The 17,552-nt window shown below is 42.3% G+C and overlaps 1 protein-coding gene across 1 annotated transcript in view; it reads right to left on the minus strand.

The window, feature by feature from the left end:
- ZNF318 (zinc finger protein 318) overlaps positions 1 to 17,552 on the minus strand; it is a 32,645-nt gene that overhangs the window by 6,459 nt on the left and 8,634 nt on the right. Inside the window, exons 3-6 of the mRNA XM_080341708.1 lie at positions 9,322 to 9,955; positions 7,291 to 8,715; positions 3,542 to 3,641; positions 2,445 to 2,731 (exon numbers count right to left, since the gene is read on the minus strand). Of these exons, the coding sequence (XP_080197834.1) occupies positions 2,445 to 2,731; positions 3,542 to 3,641; positions 7,291 to 8,715; positions 9,322 to 9,955 (2,446 nt within the window). The remainder of the gene's footprint in view (positions 1 to 2,444; positions 2,732 to 3,541; positions 3,642 to 7,290; positions 8,716 to 9,321; positions 9,956 to 17,552) is intronic.

Raw genomic sequence — 17,552 nt, forward strand, 5'->3', positions numbered from 1 at the left:
TGGTTCCCCTAGAAGCATTCAGAAGTTACTGTAAAAGTAGCTTGGATGAAATCAGAATTAAAAAGGAAGTAAGAATTAGTGGATTACAAGTATTTAACTCAGTCAGCTTTATCAGACTATTTGAGAGTTCCCGAATTCTCCAGAAGACTCGTTGCTTAGCAATAATAGAAAGGTGGTGTTTTGTTAACTACCTAAGTATATAAGATGAAGTATCTTGTGATTTAAGCACATGATATTTACACTTACATTGATTTGTACAGAAAGACGTCACACAGTGATAAACAGACATTTCAGGACTCTAGCCAAAATTAATACTACACTAACATTGCAAGAAAAACAAAACAAATAATCCCCGGAATAGATAATGAATGAGCCGTGATAATTTAGATTATGATAGTAGTAGATGTATTTTGAGTTACATTTTCCATGGCTGAAAGCCCATTATGTTATCATTTCTAACCTGCATGGCAGTCTGGAAAGAACAGACTCGAGCTGGTTGCATGATTTCCAAGTCATTCACTACTGGTGTTGAACAAATTTACTTAAGCAAATTCAAAATTATTAAATAGCATCTGCCTTACTTGACATTCACTTTTATAAACACGGATGGATTCTCTCCTATGAACACCAGCCCACGCAACACAAACAATGAAGAGACACCCAGGCTACTTCGCACCCTACAGATATCCATATCCCAGTACAACCTGTTTCTTGGTAACAGAATAAGAAGTCACCCAGTGAATATTTGCATATATTCTGTCTGAAAGAACATAGCAAAGCCAACATTCTCTTAATGAGAAGATCAACTTCTGGTCCACAGAAAGTGCATGGAAAGATGTCCATGATGTCTGAAAAGTCTCATTGTTTATGTTATTTACACGCACACACTGAACATACCTTATAAAAATGCTATCTCAATTGGAACTTTAAAAAGACAATGCTTCTCACACAAACAGATGAAAGCCAACTCTTAAGCCCAGTTTGTGCTTAACCCCAGCTCAAAGATGCCTCTATAATTTGCTGTTATTTGGAGCCCAGAAGGGACAATCCATCTGTTCAGTACAACAAGGTTAGCTTCACCTCTGCACTGACAACCTAACTGCAACATGCAGACACAGGTTCAGCAGAAAGGGACCACAAGGTAGCTTGTAAATATGCAGAAAGGCATACAGTTTTGCCCCTAGGTTGGCAGAGTCAACCAATCTCTGTGTCAAAAGGCCTGCACCATCTTTCTTTTCATTAAGAAGAGTTAACAATCAGAATCACAAGGTGAATCTTAGAAACTAAAGGCAGTGTCCTGTGTGCCTACAGATATCTAAAAATATTAAATGTTCCTGGCCAGAACTCAGAATTTTCCATGTTAAAATAAGGAACTATGAAAAGAGGATCAAGTCATTATGAGTTTGGACAATACAAACAATGAAAGTTAAAATAATGAAAAATATATTCACACATGCCATATCTCAAGCAAAGAAAGCAATATAACTTAATGCAATGAAGAACAGACATTGTTGCCTATTTAGATTTACAATGTGGTGACTGAAACAAATTATTCATAAAAGTAAGTGGATAATAAAATGAAAGACATCTAATGAGTTCTCTGAATCAGACCAGGACGAAGCATAAGGGAAAGTTTACAGTATACACAGATTTGAGTCACCTTGGAACCTCTTACCCTACTAACATTTTCCTCTCTGCAAAAAATATACAGTAAGGTCTAAACAAAAAGCATCTACCACCTCTCATCAGCTATTTCAGTTACATATTTGAATAAAAATCTGAAATGCAGAATAATTAATGTCTTGAATACACACATAGCCTTTCAGATGTTACTATCGTACACTATTTCCAAAGTAAAAACTATCTTCTGGAATGCAATAAGCCTGTTTTGGTACATCCAGCACTCAGTAGTATAGACCACGTCAGAGAGACCATACTGATGCATACTGACATTTTTAAAGAGAACATGTGCCATGTACATAATTATCATGTTAGCTGACAATCATACATAAGTCTCGCGATTTGTTAATATCATCACCCAGTGTGAAGACCAACATGCTCCAACCTTGCAGAGAGCTTTGCTGCTACAAACACTCCTCCTTGAGAGGCCGTGCTAGAAACAACGTAGAGAAAAAGGTTTGTCCTCCTGGTGTGGCACTGAGACCAAACAGCTACAAACACTCATGGCACTGTTCAATCCAACCAACACCTCAGCAAAACCAAGATCAAAAACAGTAAATGGAACTGAACCGCACCAACTCTGAGGGAAATTATGAACACTGATACTTTGACTCTCACCTGCATGCACCATCAAAACCAGCATATGAGATGTGGTAACAAATGATATTGAATGGTCCTCTAGTAAGTGTATGGGAGCAGCTGTCTCCCCAGTGTTCTCTTCTCTTAGTGGGAAAATCATTACCATACAAGCCAGAAGACTTTACCTTGTTGGAGGAAGATGTTTTCTCCAGACCTTTTGTGTTTTCTGACTTGCTGTTCTTTTCTGAGGAATCTTTGGTTTCCACAGATGGTTTCCGGGGCTTTTCAAATATGTTAATCCCCAGGATTTGTGCTACTTTGTCAAGCTCAGACTGCTTCTTGTCAGCTGCATCAGATTCTTTATGCAGCTCTGAAATCTCTTTAACAATATTCTCTTGTAGTCTGTTCACCTCAACCAACAGGGGGTCTTTGTGTCCATCTTTCTCACGACGCTTTTTCCTCAACATTTCTCCTGAGCCAATCAAGAAAGCAGAAGAGTTGGAAATGCAACAGGAAAATTATCTTAAGATCTGTACAGCTATTTCAGCAACAAGTAAAATGCTAACACAAAATACTACTGCTAAATATTGACTAGAGAATTGTAAAGATGGAACTGACTCTCAGGTGCAGCATCACTAGATCTGCATGACCCATCTCTGTACAGATTGCCTTAATATACACCCCCAACAGAGGCACCATAATCCTCAAGAGAGAGAATCAGTTTAATAATCACTATTTACCTGTGTGACCAAACAAGAAAAAGTTAATCAAACATTCTAACCTGAAAGTATTCTTTTCCAAAGGTGAGGGAAATTAGTATTTACTAATTAATAACTAGTATTGGTATTTCCTAATTAGTATTTACTAATTAGTATTTACTTGAAGTTAAAAAAAAAGAAGTTAGCTCTGCCTAGAAAGGACTTTCCTTTCTCCAGATCAGATTCATGAAAAATTGAAAGGCATGCTGACATGTCTTCAGTTACTACTTCTCACTTCTTCTAAAGAAGAACTGAAACACACAGTGTCATTTCTTTAACTTATCAAGCTGCTAAAGAATATGCAAGAGCAACTGTTTGCTTCAGTGTAACAGCCAAATTTTAACACAATTAATTTGAATATAGTAAATAGGTCACTGGTTTCTCAAGAGCTCTGCATTGCTTGGAGTATGAAAATATTAGTTTTAAGCCACAGACTATTACTATTTTGGTCTTCACTTCTCCTAGCAGGTACTGGGACTTGTGACACATCTCAACGGAAAAAAAAATGTGGGAATGCACTGTACCTTGCTGTTTACGAAGTCTGTCCAATTCAGTCTTGAGATAGTAAAGTTTCTTTTGCCGTGCTTCTCGTTCATTCTTCAGTTTTTCTCTCTCTTCTATCACCTAAATGGATTGGAAGGGGACTGGATTTTCTTCTCTTCCCAACACAAATTGATCAGTCTTGCAAGAAGGACAGCATGACCTCAGTTTGCTGGTCACAAAACACTGCTCTGAAAATGTTCTTGAGGATTTTAACACCACAAATACACCTCTTCCTCTGCATCTGCAGGTAATTATATCATGTGCCCCCACTTCAACCCTATATGAAGGCAATTCTTTTCTTTTGGGCAATATATTCCCCAAAACTGCTTTGTTTGTTGCGCCATTTCCCAAGCACTTAGGCTGAGCTGTCTTCTACAGAGGTGAGCAAGATCAATGCTAAATGGCTCTTCAAAACTCATGCAGTATCTCTACAGCTGGAATGTTCCACCAGTGATGAAAGACTTCACAGCCCTTCCTGTTACCTCCTGCTTTGACTTTGGCCCATTTTAGCTATTATTTGGGCTCCTGCCTCAATCTGATTGTAACTCTATCACCAAATATATTTTGCAGGCATTACTGTTTGGAATTAAACACCTGTATGAAGTTTGTTTCTTGCTGAATAAGATAAACTCTGGTGTAAGGAGCTCACAAATCCACTTTTCACTAGTTTTTGTTGATTCACAGAATCACAGAATGTTAGGGGTTGGAAGGGACCTCAAAAGATCAGCTAGTCCAATCGCCCTGCTGAAGCAGTAACACCCAAATGAGGCTACACAGGAAGGTGTCCAGGCGGGTTTTGAATGTCTCCAGAGTAGGAGACTCCACAACCCAACTGGGCAGCGTGTTCCAGTGTTCTGATACCCTCACTGTGAAGAGTTTCTTCTCATATTTAAGTGGAACTTCTTTTGTTCCAGTTTGCACCCCTCTTGTCTTACCATTGGTTGTCAAAGAGAAGTGCCTGGCTCCATCCTTGTGACACTCACCCTTTAGATATTTGTAAACATTAATAAGGTCACCCCTCAGTTTCCTCTCCTCCAAGCTAGAGACCCAGCTCCCTCAGCCCTCCCTCATAAGGGAGTTGCTCCACTCCCTTCATCATCTTCATTGCTCTTCGATTCTAACAGAAGGTAACCTGGCAATATGGTAAAACAAAATCTGAAAAGTTCTTTCATTTTCCTTCTCAGCTTAATTTTTCAAGGGATGAATATACTTTTCTTTTTTTACATCCACAATGCTCTTAAAGTTTACTACTGACTTCTCCCTTGAACAAACAGCAACTGACCCAAGGCCTGCCTTGACTTTCCTAGAGAATCACTGCTACTATGGCAACGTAAATGATGGCAGCATGCCTAGATTCTGCCCAGAGTAAGCCCTGGAAGGAGTTCTGCAAACACAGTTAGACCACATCTTAAATGCCACAAGGTGGTTTTTCTTGTACCTTTTTTTTTTTTTCGGTGGTGTTGGTGGTTTGCTGTTATTTTTTAATCACCAAAACACCATTGTCTCATTCTGGGCTTTCTGCCAGCATAGAGGCACCAACTGGAGCATGCAAGTTTTATACTCCAAGCCATCTCAGGAAAAAAAAAAAGGGGGGGACTAAGCCCAAGCCAAAGAAGCCTGTAGTGCAGACGCCCTAGAAGCTCTGCCAAGATGTACAGGTGAGTTACCAGGGTATGTCACAGCAGGAGAAAACCACACACCTTCAGTCAACAGTGCTCCTCCAGAAGTGCCAAGTTTCATTAACAACAAAATGTCAACCATCTCAGCTGAAGAAATTATTATTCCTGCAAGCACTGCAAGCTCCCTTATCTGCTGTTGTAGCATTTTGTGTAAGTACTCCTCTTTAAGTCACTTCAAACAAAATGCATAGTGGTTATCTCAGACCAAAAATTTAAAGTGACTTCTTCTGAGCCTCTCTTGGATTCAGCAGTCCATCTTTCTATTGCCTGATTTGTTCTGAGAAGCGTGATATAAATGGGGAGGCAAGAAGCTTCCAGGCTCTGCCATGTGCTGCTCTTCCACTAGCACATCTACCAACTCAATGTACCATTAGCACAGCTACACCAAAAGAAATGTCTCTAATGTAGATATGCATATGTAGACGAAGAATGGACCGTGCTCAGCAGGTCAAGGGAGGTGATTCTCTGCCTCTACTCCGCTCTCATGAGACCTCACCTGGAGTACTGCATCCAGCTCTGGGGCCCCCAGCACAAGAAAGACATGGACGTGTTGGAGCCATGAAAATGATCAGATGGCTGGGACACCTCTCCTGCAAAGGCTGAGATAGTTGAGCTTGCTCAGCCTGCAGAAGGGAAAGCTCTAAGGAGACCTTATTGTGACCTTTCAATATATAAAGGGGGCTTATCAGAAAGATAGAGAAAGACTTTATACCAAGGCCTGCCGTGACAGCACAAGGGGCAATGTTTTTAAATTAAATAAGGACAGATTAAATTGTACATAAAGAACAAATTTTTTACAACGAGGGTGGTGAGATACTGGAAGAGTTTGCCAAGAGAAGCTGTGGATGCCCCATCCCTGGAAGTGTTCAAGGCCAGACTGGACAGGGCTCTGAGCACCCTCATGTAGTAGAAGATGTCCCTGCTCACTGCAGGGGGGTTGGAACTCGATGAGCTTTAAAGATCCCTTCCAACTCAAACCATTCTATGAATCTATACCCTTATTTCAACAATAAAGTTTGAAAACCCAAACAACTTTGAGGAATCTTCCAGTCCTTTGACAATCATATAACTACGGTTTCCTATTTTAAAATACAGGGTATTTCAAAAAGATGGACCCAAAACACCTTGTGTTGCAGAGTTGCCATCTTGCAAATGACTGAGGCCAAGGGCTGTTTGTGTGCTGGGGGAGACATCTACTGGGAATAATTTGAAACTATGCCACACCCTTTCAAGTGGTAAGAGTTTCATTCATGGGCAGTTTGTGGTTGCAGATATATAGCGATTTCAAATTGGGTCCATCATTTTGAAGCACTCTGTATGTTCTTCCCCACTACTCTTTAGATTACATACAAACCAAGGTAACTACAAGAGGAAAACATTAACGGCCATAACCTAAACTGGTGTTATATGCACCAAGTAAAAACTAGTTTCCTTTTAAGTTCTTTTGATTTTGTGATTCTTAGAAGAGATAATTAATACAAATGTAGAGCAAAAAATGTATGCAGATGTGAATGATGACATCCTTTAGTATGTATTTAAGAACGCATAATATAGGTATAGCCATGGTATTATTGTACCATGTACCATGTTCAGATGGAGCCTCCTGTTTGTGCCCATTACCTTTTCTGCTGCTACTGGACACCACTGAAAAAAAGCCCAGCTCCACCCTCTTTACACCATTCCTTCAAGTATTTATATCTAGATATTTTCAGGTGTTCCAATATCTACGGCTCAGTGGAATAACGCCAAGCTGTGGCCAACATGGAATTTTTCTGCAAGATTTTGGCTGGCCCAAAGAACTTCAACTGTGTGCTTGATTTCATCTGTCCAGCCATAAAAGTACGGGTGTACAACTCTGGGGGATTTTAAATACATTTAATTGTCACAGAGTAATTCAGACAAATGCCTAGAAATCTTTAAAAATGCAAATTTAGTCCAACTGTTTTTAAAGCAGAGCCACTGAGGAAAAAAAAAGCACAGTTGAAGAAAAGCTTCCATCCCAACAAACAAGCAGTTCAACATATTTTGATGTATTTGAATAGATAACATACCTTCTGCTTCTGAGCTGCTCGATTTTTTTCATCTGACATCTTTTCTGTGGTATTTTTGAGAGGATGTGAAGACAGACGAATGGGTACTTTGGAATTAGCAGGAGTGGTAGGGACACGAATGAGTGCAGAACCATCTCTTTTTACATCAGGGACATCCTTTCCCATAGAGACTGTCTCAATCACCCGAAGGTTGGGACGCGCAGGGTTTGCCGACATGGCCACAGTAAGAAGACCATGAGCTTCTGGCAGTGTAGGATTGGGCTGCTGGGCAGGGGGGTACATGGTCCAGCCAGAGGCTGCATAAGCCATATAGTGCCCATATGCATCATATCCTGGAGGAGCCATTGTGGGAGGTGGATAGTTTTGGGGCATCTGAGCAGCAGTGAACTGGGAATAGCTGGGAATTTGGTACTGGGAAACAGAAGTAGGTGTAGGTGGCAAACTAGCAGGAGCTGGTGGAACTGAGGGAATGAGAGAGACAGAAGGAAGAGGCTGTTCTGGTGCACATGGAGGTATATCCTGTCCCACTGGCTGGTTCTTAGTATATTCTGATTTCTGAAGAGAGGATGCATCTTTACACTGCTGGAAAGAGACTGGAGGTGATGCTGAGTGCTGCTGGCCTGACTCAGGAGAACGTGTGTCACTTCGGCTGCGACGCAAGTCCCAAGATTCCAGTCTGCGGTGATCTGAAGAGCGACGATCAGGAGAACGAGATGCCAACTTTTTGCCATGGAGGCGTTCCTGGGTACGAACAGCCAGTTTTCCAATTTCAGCAACACCAATGTCAAGTCCAATGGTTTTGAGTAAGTCATGGATCTTTGCATACTCAGCATTAGGCTCTTCTAAAGGATCCAGCTTGACAGCTGGAGCAGGAGAAGGAGGTGGGCTCACTTTCTGGCTTATTACGTCATTGCCACAACTCAGCAGGGGCTTCTGAACAAGGAGAGATTCAGTTTTGGTGTCTTCATCCTCATCACCATAAAGAAATTTCTCTTCATCCTCAATGTCAGGAAAACTACGCCTCCTTTTCTCCTGAGCACTGACAGAGTCAGCCATCATGCCCAGAATTCGGGAGAAACCACTGCCATCCTGACTAGCCCTCTCATGAGGCAGCAAGAAGTCAGTATGGTGATCAACAGGCTCTGACATGGGTTCTACCTTTTCCTTGTGACTTAAGAAGCTTCCAAACTTATCTTCAAATGTGAAAGCGTCTTTGGGAGCCCCAGCAAGTGGGCTCCACTCATATAAACCATCACGCAACTCCTTGGTTGCAGACTCCACAACAGAGTCTTCGTTAAACCGTTTGAGAAAGTTTTCCACTTCAGAGGCAAAAGGAGCCGTGTTATTGCTCTGGGGCAAAGGTGAACAACTAGAAAGAAGAGGAAGATCCTTGCTGGGAGCTGGACTGCTTGAAAATCCCTCAGGCTGAAAGAGAGAGAAGTTACTATTTACTACAGCACCTTCTGAGGGGACTATGTACCTCACCGAAGAAACAAAGGAACATGTTAATTTCTCCTTGAGTTCACAGTTGAAGAAAAGAGTCAGAAAAGACAATATACAGTTGAAAGAGAACACAGAAAACTACAATACAAGTGGCCTAATGATTCTGGAATGTTATGTCCAGCAATGAATGCTTATCTCAGATAATACACAAAATCACAACTATATTTCAGTAATTTTTGCAAGCATAAGAACTGAAACTTTTAAATTGAAACTCTGTAACATAAAATTGGCTACACTTCAAGTTTAATCACAGATAAATAGGATTTCAACAACTTAAGACAGGTAAAAACAACCACACTGTGGTTATTCCCAGTCACTTCTTCAGATATGCCTAAGTAATACCATGTTAAATAGGATTTCCAATAACAGGTACAGAATGGGATCCTCAGTATTTGAGTACCTCCTGAGATAAACATGTCACTGTCAAACCAACACTGCTTTTCTATTTTGCAAATCAAACTAACATTCTATATCATGAAGTGACGGTTTTGGAGAGTAGAAACATAGACAAACAGACAGAGATCAGACCTGAATAGAAGACTCTACTTCCATCTCCACTCGTTTCTTCAATATAGATTTTTTGGGCATGGATGGGATTTCCTCAGGCCTATATGTATACCGAGGCTCAGAAGTCTGTAGTGTGTTAGTCAAGCCAGGGATCACATAACCACTGCCTGAAACATCATGATTCAAGTTTCTACTACGCTCTTCTTCTTCTCTTTTCCTCCTCGCACGGTCAAGCTCTCGGAATTCTTCACTTAGGTATGATGGGCTTGGGCTTCTACTGCGGCTGTGGCTTCGTCTGCGATAGTTTCGCGTTCCTGACGAGAAACTCTGATGCTCTCCACTCACACCATGCATCTTCTCATCCTTTTCGTACCGTGGACGCTTTATTTCTCGTCCCCTCTCTTCTGGCCTCAATGGGTAGGAGGATTTCCTGAGTTTGTCACCATCTCTGTCAGATCCACGAGGCAGCTCTTCTCGACGACCATAATGCGGACTATAATCAGAACGATGAAGGAAAACATCTCGGTTGCGGTAGTCTTCATCATGTCTCATGATGAAGGGACTTGAAGGCTGATCTTCATGCGATGGGTATCTCTCAAGGCCTCGAGAACATGAGAGGCCTCTAGTGAATATTGGACCATCAGCCACATCATCCCTGTATAAGAGAAGCATAGAATAAACATAAGTACTTGAGTCAGAGTAAACTAAGTCTTACACCTACTCAGGAGTAAGAAATTTCCAAATCAGTTTCAGAACAACATCTCCATCACTAAACTTCACATCACTTTATGTATTTAAAAGGCAAAGGAGAAGGGGAAGACTTATTTGAATGGTAGTATAAATCCCTCCTACGAAGTCACTTGCAAACACAGTGATGTGAACAATACAACTCATACTACAGACGGAGAGCTGAAAAAAAATGATAGGATGGATTTAATTTTGTGAAGAAGAAAGACTACATGTTTAAAAAAAAAACGTTACTATCATATTTCAGATCACAGCCCTTTTCCTCATCTCTCCCAGCAAGATGTTAAGGTCACATTTCATATCACAGAATCACAGAATGTTAGGGGTTGGAAGGGACTTCGAAAGATCATCTAGTCCAATCTCCCTGCCGGAGCAGGAACACCCAAATGAAGCTACACAGGAAGGTGTCCAGGTGGGTTTTGAATGTCTCCAGAGAAGGAGACTCCACAACCCCCCTGGGCAGCCTGTTCCAGTGCTCTGTTACCCTTACTGAGAAGAAGTTTCTTCTCAAATTTAAGTGGAACCTCTTGTGTTCCAGTTTGAAACCACTACCCCTTGTCCTACCATTGGTGGTCAAAGAGAAGAGCCTGGCTCCATCCTCATGACACGCACCCTTTAGATATTTGTAAACATTCATGAGGTCACCCCTCAGTCTCCTCTTCTCCAACCTAAAGAGACCCAGCTCCCTCAGCCTTTCCTCATATGGGAGATGCTCCACTCCCTTAATCATCTTGGTTGCCCTGCGCTGGACTCTATCCAGCAGTTCCCTGTCCTTCTTGAACTGAGGGGCCCAGAACTGGACACGATATTCCACATGTGGTCTCACCAGGGCAGAGTAGAGAGGAAGGAGAACCTCTCTCGAACGACTAACCACCCCCCTTCTAATACACCCCAGGATGCCATTGGCCTCCCTGGCCACAAGGGCACAGTGCTGGCTCATGGTCATCTTGCTGTCCACCAGCGCCCTCAGGTCCCTTTCTCCTACACAGCTCTCTAATACGTCATTCCCCAACTTATACTGGAACCTGGGGTTGTTCCTACCCAGATGCAAGACTCTACACTTTCCCTTGTTATATTTCATTAAATTTTTCCCCACCCAACTCTCCAGCCTGTCCAGGTCTCACTGGATGGCAGCACAGCCTTCTGGCGTGTCAGCCACTCCTCCCAGCTTTGTGTCATCAGCAAACTTGCTGATAGTGCACTCTCTTCCCTCATCCAAATCATTGATGAATATATTGAATAATACAGGCCCCAGTACTGACCCCTGAGTCCAACTAAACTCCACCCCATTGACCACGACTCTCTGGCTTCTTTCCTTCAGCCAGTTCGCAGTTCACCTCACTACTCGGTTGTCCAGACCGCACTCCCTCAGTTTAGCTATAAGGATGCTGTGGGAGACTGTGTCAAATGCCTTACTGAAGTCAAGGCAGACCACATCCACTGCTTTGCCATCATCCATCCATCTTGTTATGTCCTCATCAAAGTCAATGAGGTTGGTCAAGCACGACTTCCCCTTGGTGAAGCCATGTTGCCGGCCCCTAATGACCCTCTTATCCCTGATATGCCTTAAGATGGCACCAAGGATAAGTTGTTCTATCAGTTTCCCAGGGATGGAGGTGAGGCTGACCGGTCTATAGTTACCCAGGTCCTCCTTCTTGACCTTTTTGAAGACTGGAGTGACATTTGCTTTCCTCCAGTCCTCAGGCACCTCTCCCGTTTCCCAAGACTTGGCAAAGATGACGGGGGGCGGTCCAGCAACGACCTCAGCCAGCTCCCTCGGCACCCACAGGTGCATCCCGTCCGGACTCATGGATTTATGGATGTCCAGATTGCCTAACTGCTCCCTAACCCAGTCCTCATCAACCGAGGCAAACTCCTCCATTGTCCTGCCTTCCTCTGGGGCCTCAGTGGTACAAGGCTCCTCAGGACAGCTTCCGGCAGAGTAGATAGAGACAAAGAAGGCATTCAGTAACTCTGCCTTCTCTGCATCTTCTGTCACCAGGGCACCCACCTCATTCATCCGTGGGCCTGTGTTGCCTCTGGTGTTAGTTTTATCTGCCACATAATTGAAAAAGATATTTCTGTTGTCCTTGACCCCTCTTGACAGGTTTACTTCTGAGGAGGCCTTAGCTTTCCTAATTGTCTCCCTACACCCTCTGACAACAGCCTTATATTCTCCCCAAGTGGCCAGCCCCTCCTTCCATGATCTATAAACTCTCCTCTTCCACTTGAATTATTCAAGGTACAATTCAGTTTTACACTGGTGAATGCAACCATCTTCGCATCTTTTTATCTTCAGCTGTGAACAAGGATCACAAATTCTAGCAACATTTTCTGTTGCAACAGATCTGTAGATAGGACTGTCACTAATCATTCAAACCACTACTACTTTTTTATAGGGTATCTACGAACCAGGGATAGTAAATGTAATATGGGTTGATGCAAAAGTAATTGCGGTTTTGGAGTGTGAATTTGAAATAATTGTAACTAGGCTCAAACACATCTTTATTAATCAAAATAGGAACCACCACAATCAATACATTTTTGCCAATGAGAAATAAGTTTCCTTATTCCTGTAGCAAAAAAATTCATGTTTCAGAATTTGACGAACTCTTGGAAAGTGTTTTCTGCCTCCTCCTAGTTGTGGAAGCATTTTCTCTGCAAAAAGTTGTTGAAGTGCTTGAAGAAGTGGTAGTCAGTTGGCAAGAGGTCAGCTGAACATGGCGGATGGGGAAAAAACACTGTAGCCCAATTTGTTTGACTTTTGGAGCATTGGTTGTGCGACGTGCAGTCAGGTGCTGTCATGGAGAAGAATTTGGCCCTTTCTGTTGACCAATGCCACCTGCAGGTGTTGCAGTTTTTGGTGCATCTCATTGATTTCCTGAGCAGACTTCTCAGATGAAATGGTTTCACCGGGATTCGAAGAGCTGTAGTGGATCAGACCAGCAGCAGACTACCAAACACTGACCATGACCTTTTTTTGGTGCAAGTTTGGCTTTGGGAAGTGCTTTTGAGGTTCTCAGTCCAGGCACTGAGCTGGTCATTGCTGGTTGTCACATAAAATCCACTTTATGTCGCATGTCACAATCCGATCGAGAAATGGTTCATTGTTGTTGTGTAGCATAAGAGAAGACGACAATTCAAAATTATTATTTTTTTGATTTTTGGTTGGCTCATGAGGCATGCACTCATTGAACTTTTTCACCTTTCCAATTGACTTTAATTGCTGAATGACCATAGAATGGTCGATATGGAGTTCTTCAGCAACTTCTCGTGTAGTTGCTCTCCACTGGTCGTTGGCAACTTCCGCTGGCCAGCCACTACACTCCTTATCTTCGAGGCTCTCGTCTCCTTTGCAAAACTTCTTGACCCACCACTGCACTCTATGTTCCTGGGCCAAATGTGTTGTTGATGTTGCGAGTTGTCTCCACCGCTTTACGACCCATTTTAAAACATGAATAAGAAAATCACTCGAATTTGCTTTTTGTCTAACATCTTTCCCATAGTCTAACATAAATATAAAATAAACAGCAATAGGTGAATAGTAAAAAAACATAAAGCGAGAAAAACGCATTAAAATGATGTATATCATAACCACATTTATTTAAGAATGTATTCCAATATCAAACAGCAAATTTCAACAATGCAAAAACCGCAATTCCTTTTGCACCAACCTAACAGTATAATTCCTTTGTGCCAGCCTCTGCATTATTACATACAGTGGATGTGCAACTGGCACACCACCAGAATAACTAGCTACATCTCTTGGAGTATCTTCTTTTGGACCAATTCCTGTACACACCTCCAATTACAAGCACCATTTTAACTAAGGCCTTTTTCCTCACCCCTAAAAACTTCTCTGGGACTGTTCTTTAGACCAGGCAGAAACAAACCACACCAGCCCCTGTTTTTACTCACAGGTATTTCAAAAATACAGCAAGATCCTCCAGGAACCGGAAGCAAATATGCTCCTTAAGTTAAATGAATAGGACGGAAACACTAGAGAAATGCCTTGCCCAAGTGATCGAGACATCAACTTGAGATAAACTATGTATTGTTGCCTGAATCCTCAAAAATCACCTCCTCCTATGGAGAAAAGTCCCTCCATAGATCTGAGATGGGACAAAACAAGTCATGCCAGATGACATGTTCAAAAAAATTTGCAGATAAATTGTAGCCCGAGTTTTTAAACTCATCAGACTAAAGAATAACAGACATAAACAGACAGCATCTTTTTCTTGGGTATTTTCATAATTTACATACACATATTTAAGAACAAAACCAACACAAAACTTCACTTTACCTCTAACCAGCATCGTTGCAAAGCATTTCATATGTTATTAGATGCTTTATGAGTTCAACGCATCTTATAAGACAAGCATGGCATACAGAAGTACCCACAGTATTAGATGGCATCTTTCCAGTTTCCAGCAAACTACACATATCCACCATGTCCAATAGCACCAAAATATCTAAAAAGCAGCTAGAATTAAAATTCATATATTAATGTTGCTGTTTACAGCCTACATAAGGGTACATCTAACTCAGTGTCACTCTCTTATGAGAGCCTGTTAAACCTGTACAAACTGCACGAACACACCTGGTGGGTAACTGATGTATTTCACCATACACCTTCAGCTGATTTTTGGGCAAATAATGTGTATGCATGCTTGCCAGGTGTCACCTACAATTCAAATGCTCTGACTGCAGTAACAGAGCAATGGGAATATTTAATTATACTTTGGAAAGAAAGGAACAGCAAACCTACTATACTTAAAACTAGAAAGATGTTCCAAATACACTCTGAACAGCTAAGATGCACATTTTAAACCCAAAGATTAAATACAGGTGTGAGGAAAAGGATTACTTGCCTTACATAAACTAGGATTCTTTGAAATATGTTTTCTGTAAATACAGTCCAACAGAGATATGTCCCTCTTAGCTGGTCTGGGTGCTTTTAGTCAGCAATGTCCACTACAGGCTATTGCATCCATGAGAGAGGACACAAGGTGGTACCACTGTGACCATGCCAGTTCCTTCACCAACACAGAATCCATGATTTACTGGAATCCGCAGTTTCACAGGAGAACAGACCATAGACTACATATACATAATGCCTCAGAGAACTACAACTAGTTTAAAGTAAGTTTACTTATTTGCCACTTTCTTCACATACACAGAAACAGAAATAAATAAAGGTATTTTACTGTCAGCAACCAATAGGACTCCACCTTAACAGACAGTCTTTGAATAGGAAGTCAGATGAGCCGCTCATGCTCAAGCCAACTGTCACTCTTGATATTATGCCAAAAAAAACCCTATTTCAGAGCTCAGCTTAACACAGACTGAGCCTGTGCAGTAGATATGCTCTAACCTTTTGCATTAACCTCAGAAGAATTAGTGGGATGCTCTGTATAGCTTATGCCAACTCAGATAGTAGTAGAATGTCTTAAAAATACTGACAGAAGGAGAGATGGAAGACAGGGAGAGGCATAAGATATATTGACAGACTGAGATTCTGGAGGACAAAAAAATACTATCTGTTGAAGACCAAAGCTGCTTAGGTGACTTTGAAGTCACAGACCAGAAGTATTCAGTATGCTTACTTAAACATGTGCAGGAGGACAGCTAGAAACTCGGGGCAAATTCTTACAGATGCTTTAGGGTGGATCTGAATGTGGACATACACCTTGAGAAATTCTCCTGGGACATCCTGAAAATCCATTGCTGCAGGAGAATGCAAAAGCATCCTTGATTTCCATCCTTTGGTATTTTATTTCCTTTATAAGCTAATGAACCTCTCTACCATCCCATGGTTCTGCAAAAAAACAGGTCAGCAGGAGAGCACCTGAAGAGCAGCACAAAGGAATTCCAGCCACTCCAGCCAGTAAGTCAGCTTCATTTAGGGGCCAACTGAAATGTCTCTATGCAAACTCACACAGGACGGGGAATAACCAAGAGGAGCTAGAGACGTGTGCCTGCCTGCAGGGCTATGATCTCATTGGCATCTTGGAGATGTGGTGGGATGACCGGAGTGTTGGAATGGAAGGATAAAGGCTCTCTAGGAAGGACAGGCAAGGGAAACAAGGAGGATGTGTCTCCCTCTACGTCAATGACCGTCTGGAGTGCATGATGCTCCCTGCCTGGGGATGGATGAGGAGTCAACTGAGAGTTTATGAGTCAGGATTAAAGAGAGGGCAGGGACAAGTGACATTACAGTGGTGGTCTTCCACCCAACCAGAAAAACCAAATGGATGAGGCCTTCTATAGACAGACAGGAGCAGCCTCTCATTCACAACCTCTGATCCTCATGGGGAACTTCAACCAACTCGCTATCTGTTGGAGGGACAACACAGCAGGGCATAAGCAATCCAGGAGGTTCCTGGAATTCCTTGATGATAACTTCATTCTCAATGAGGAGGAGTTGGTGAGGAATGTGAAGCTCAAGAGCAGCTCAGGCTGCAGCAAATATGAAATGGTGGAGTTCAAGATCCTTAGGGCAGCAAGGAGGGTACCCAGCAAGCTCATTACCCTGGACTTCAGGAGAGCAGACTTTGGCCCCTTCAGGGACCTGCTTTGTAGAGTACCATAGGATAAAGCCCTGGAGGCAAGAGGGGCCCAAGAAAGCTGGTTAATATTCCAGGATCATCTCCTCCAACCTCAGTAGCAATGCATGCCAACAAAGAGGAAGTCAGGCAAAAACACCAGGAGGCCTGCATGGATGAACAAGGTGCTCCTGGACAAAGTCAAACACAAAAGGGAAGCCTACAGAGGGTGGAAGCAAGAACAATTAATCTGTGAGGAACACAGAGAAACTGTCTGAGCAGCCAGGGATCAGGTTAGGAAAGCTAATGCCCTGATAGAATTAAATCTGGCCAGGGACATCAAGAGCAAAAAGAAAAGTTTCTATAGGTACACTGATGATAAAAGGAAGACTAAGGAAAATGTGGGCCCTCTCCAGAAGGAAACAAGGGACCTGGTTACCCAGGATATGTAGAAGACGGAGGTACTCAATGACTTTTTTTGCTCCAAGAGCTTTAGCCACATCACCCAAGTTGCAGAAGGCAAAGGCAGGGATTGGGAGAATAAAGAACCATCCACTGTAGAAGATCAGGTTGAGACCATCTAAGGAACCTGTAGGTGCACAAGCCCATTGGACTTGATGAGATGCACCTGTGAGTCCTGAGGGACCAGACAGATGAAGTTGCTAAGCCACGATTCATCAGATTTGAGAAGTTATGGCAGTCCAGTGAAGTTCCCACCAACTGGAAAAGGGGAAACATAAACCCCACTTTTTAAAAGGGAAAAAAGCAATGAACTACAGTCAAGTCAGTCTGACTTCTGTGCCCAGCAAGATAATGTAGCAGATTCTCCTGGAAACTATGCTAAGGAGGTGATGGGTGACATCCAACATGGCTTCACAAAGGGCGAATCATGCCTGACAAATCTGGTGGCCTTCTATGATGAGGTTACAGCACTGGTACATAAGGGAAGAGCAAGTGATA

This window comes from Nesoenas mayeri (genome assembly GCF_963082525.1).
Source record: "Nesoenas mayeri genome assembly, chromosome: 3".
In the NCBI taxonomy this organism is placed as follows: Eukaryota; Metazoa; Chordata; class Aves; order Columbiformes; family Columbidae; genus Nesoenas; species Nesoenas mayeri.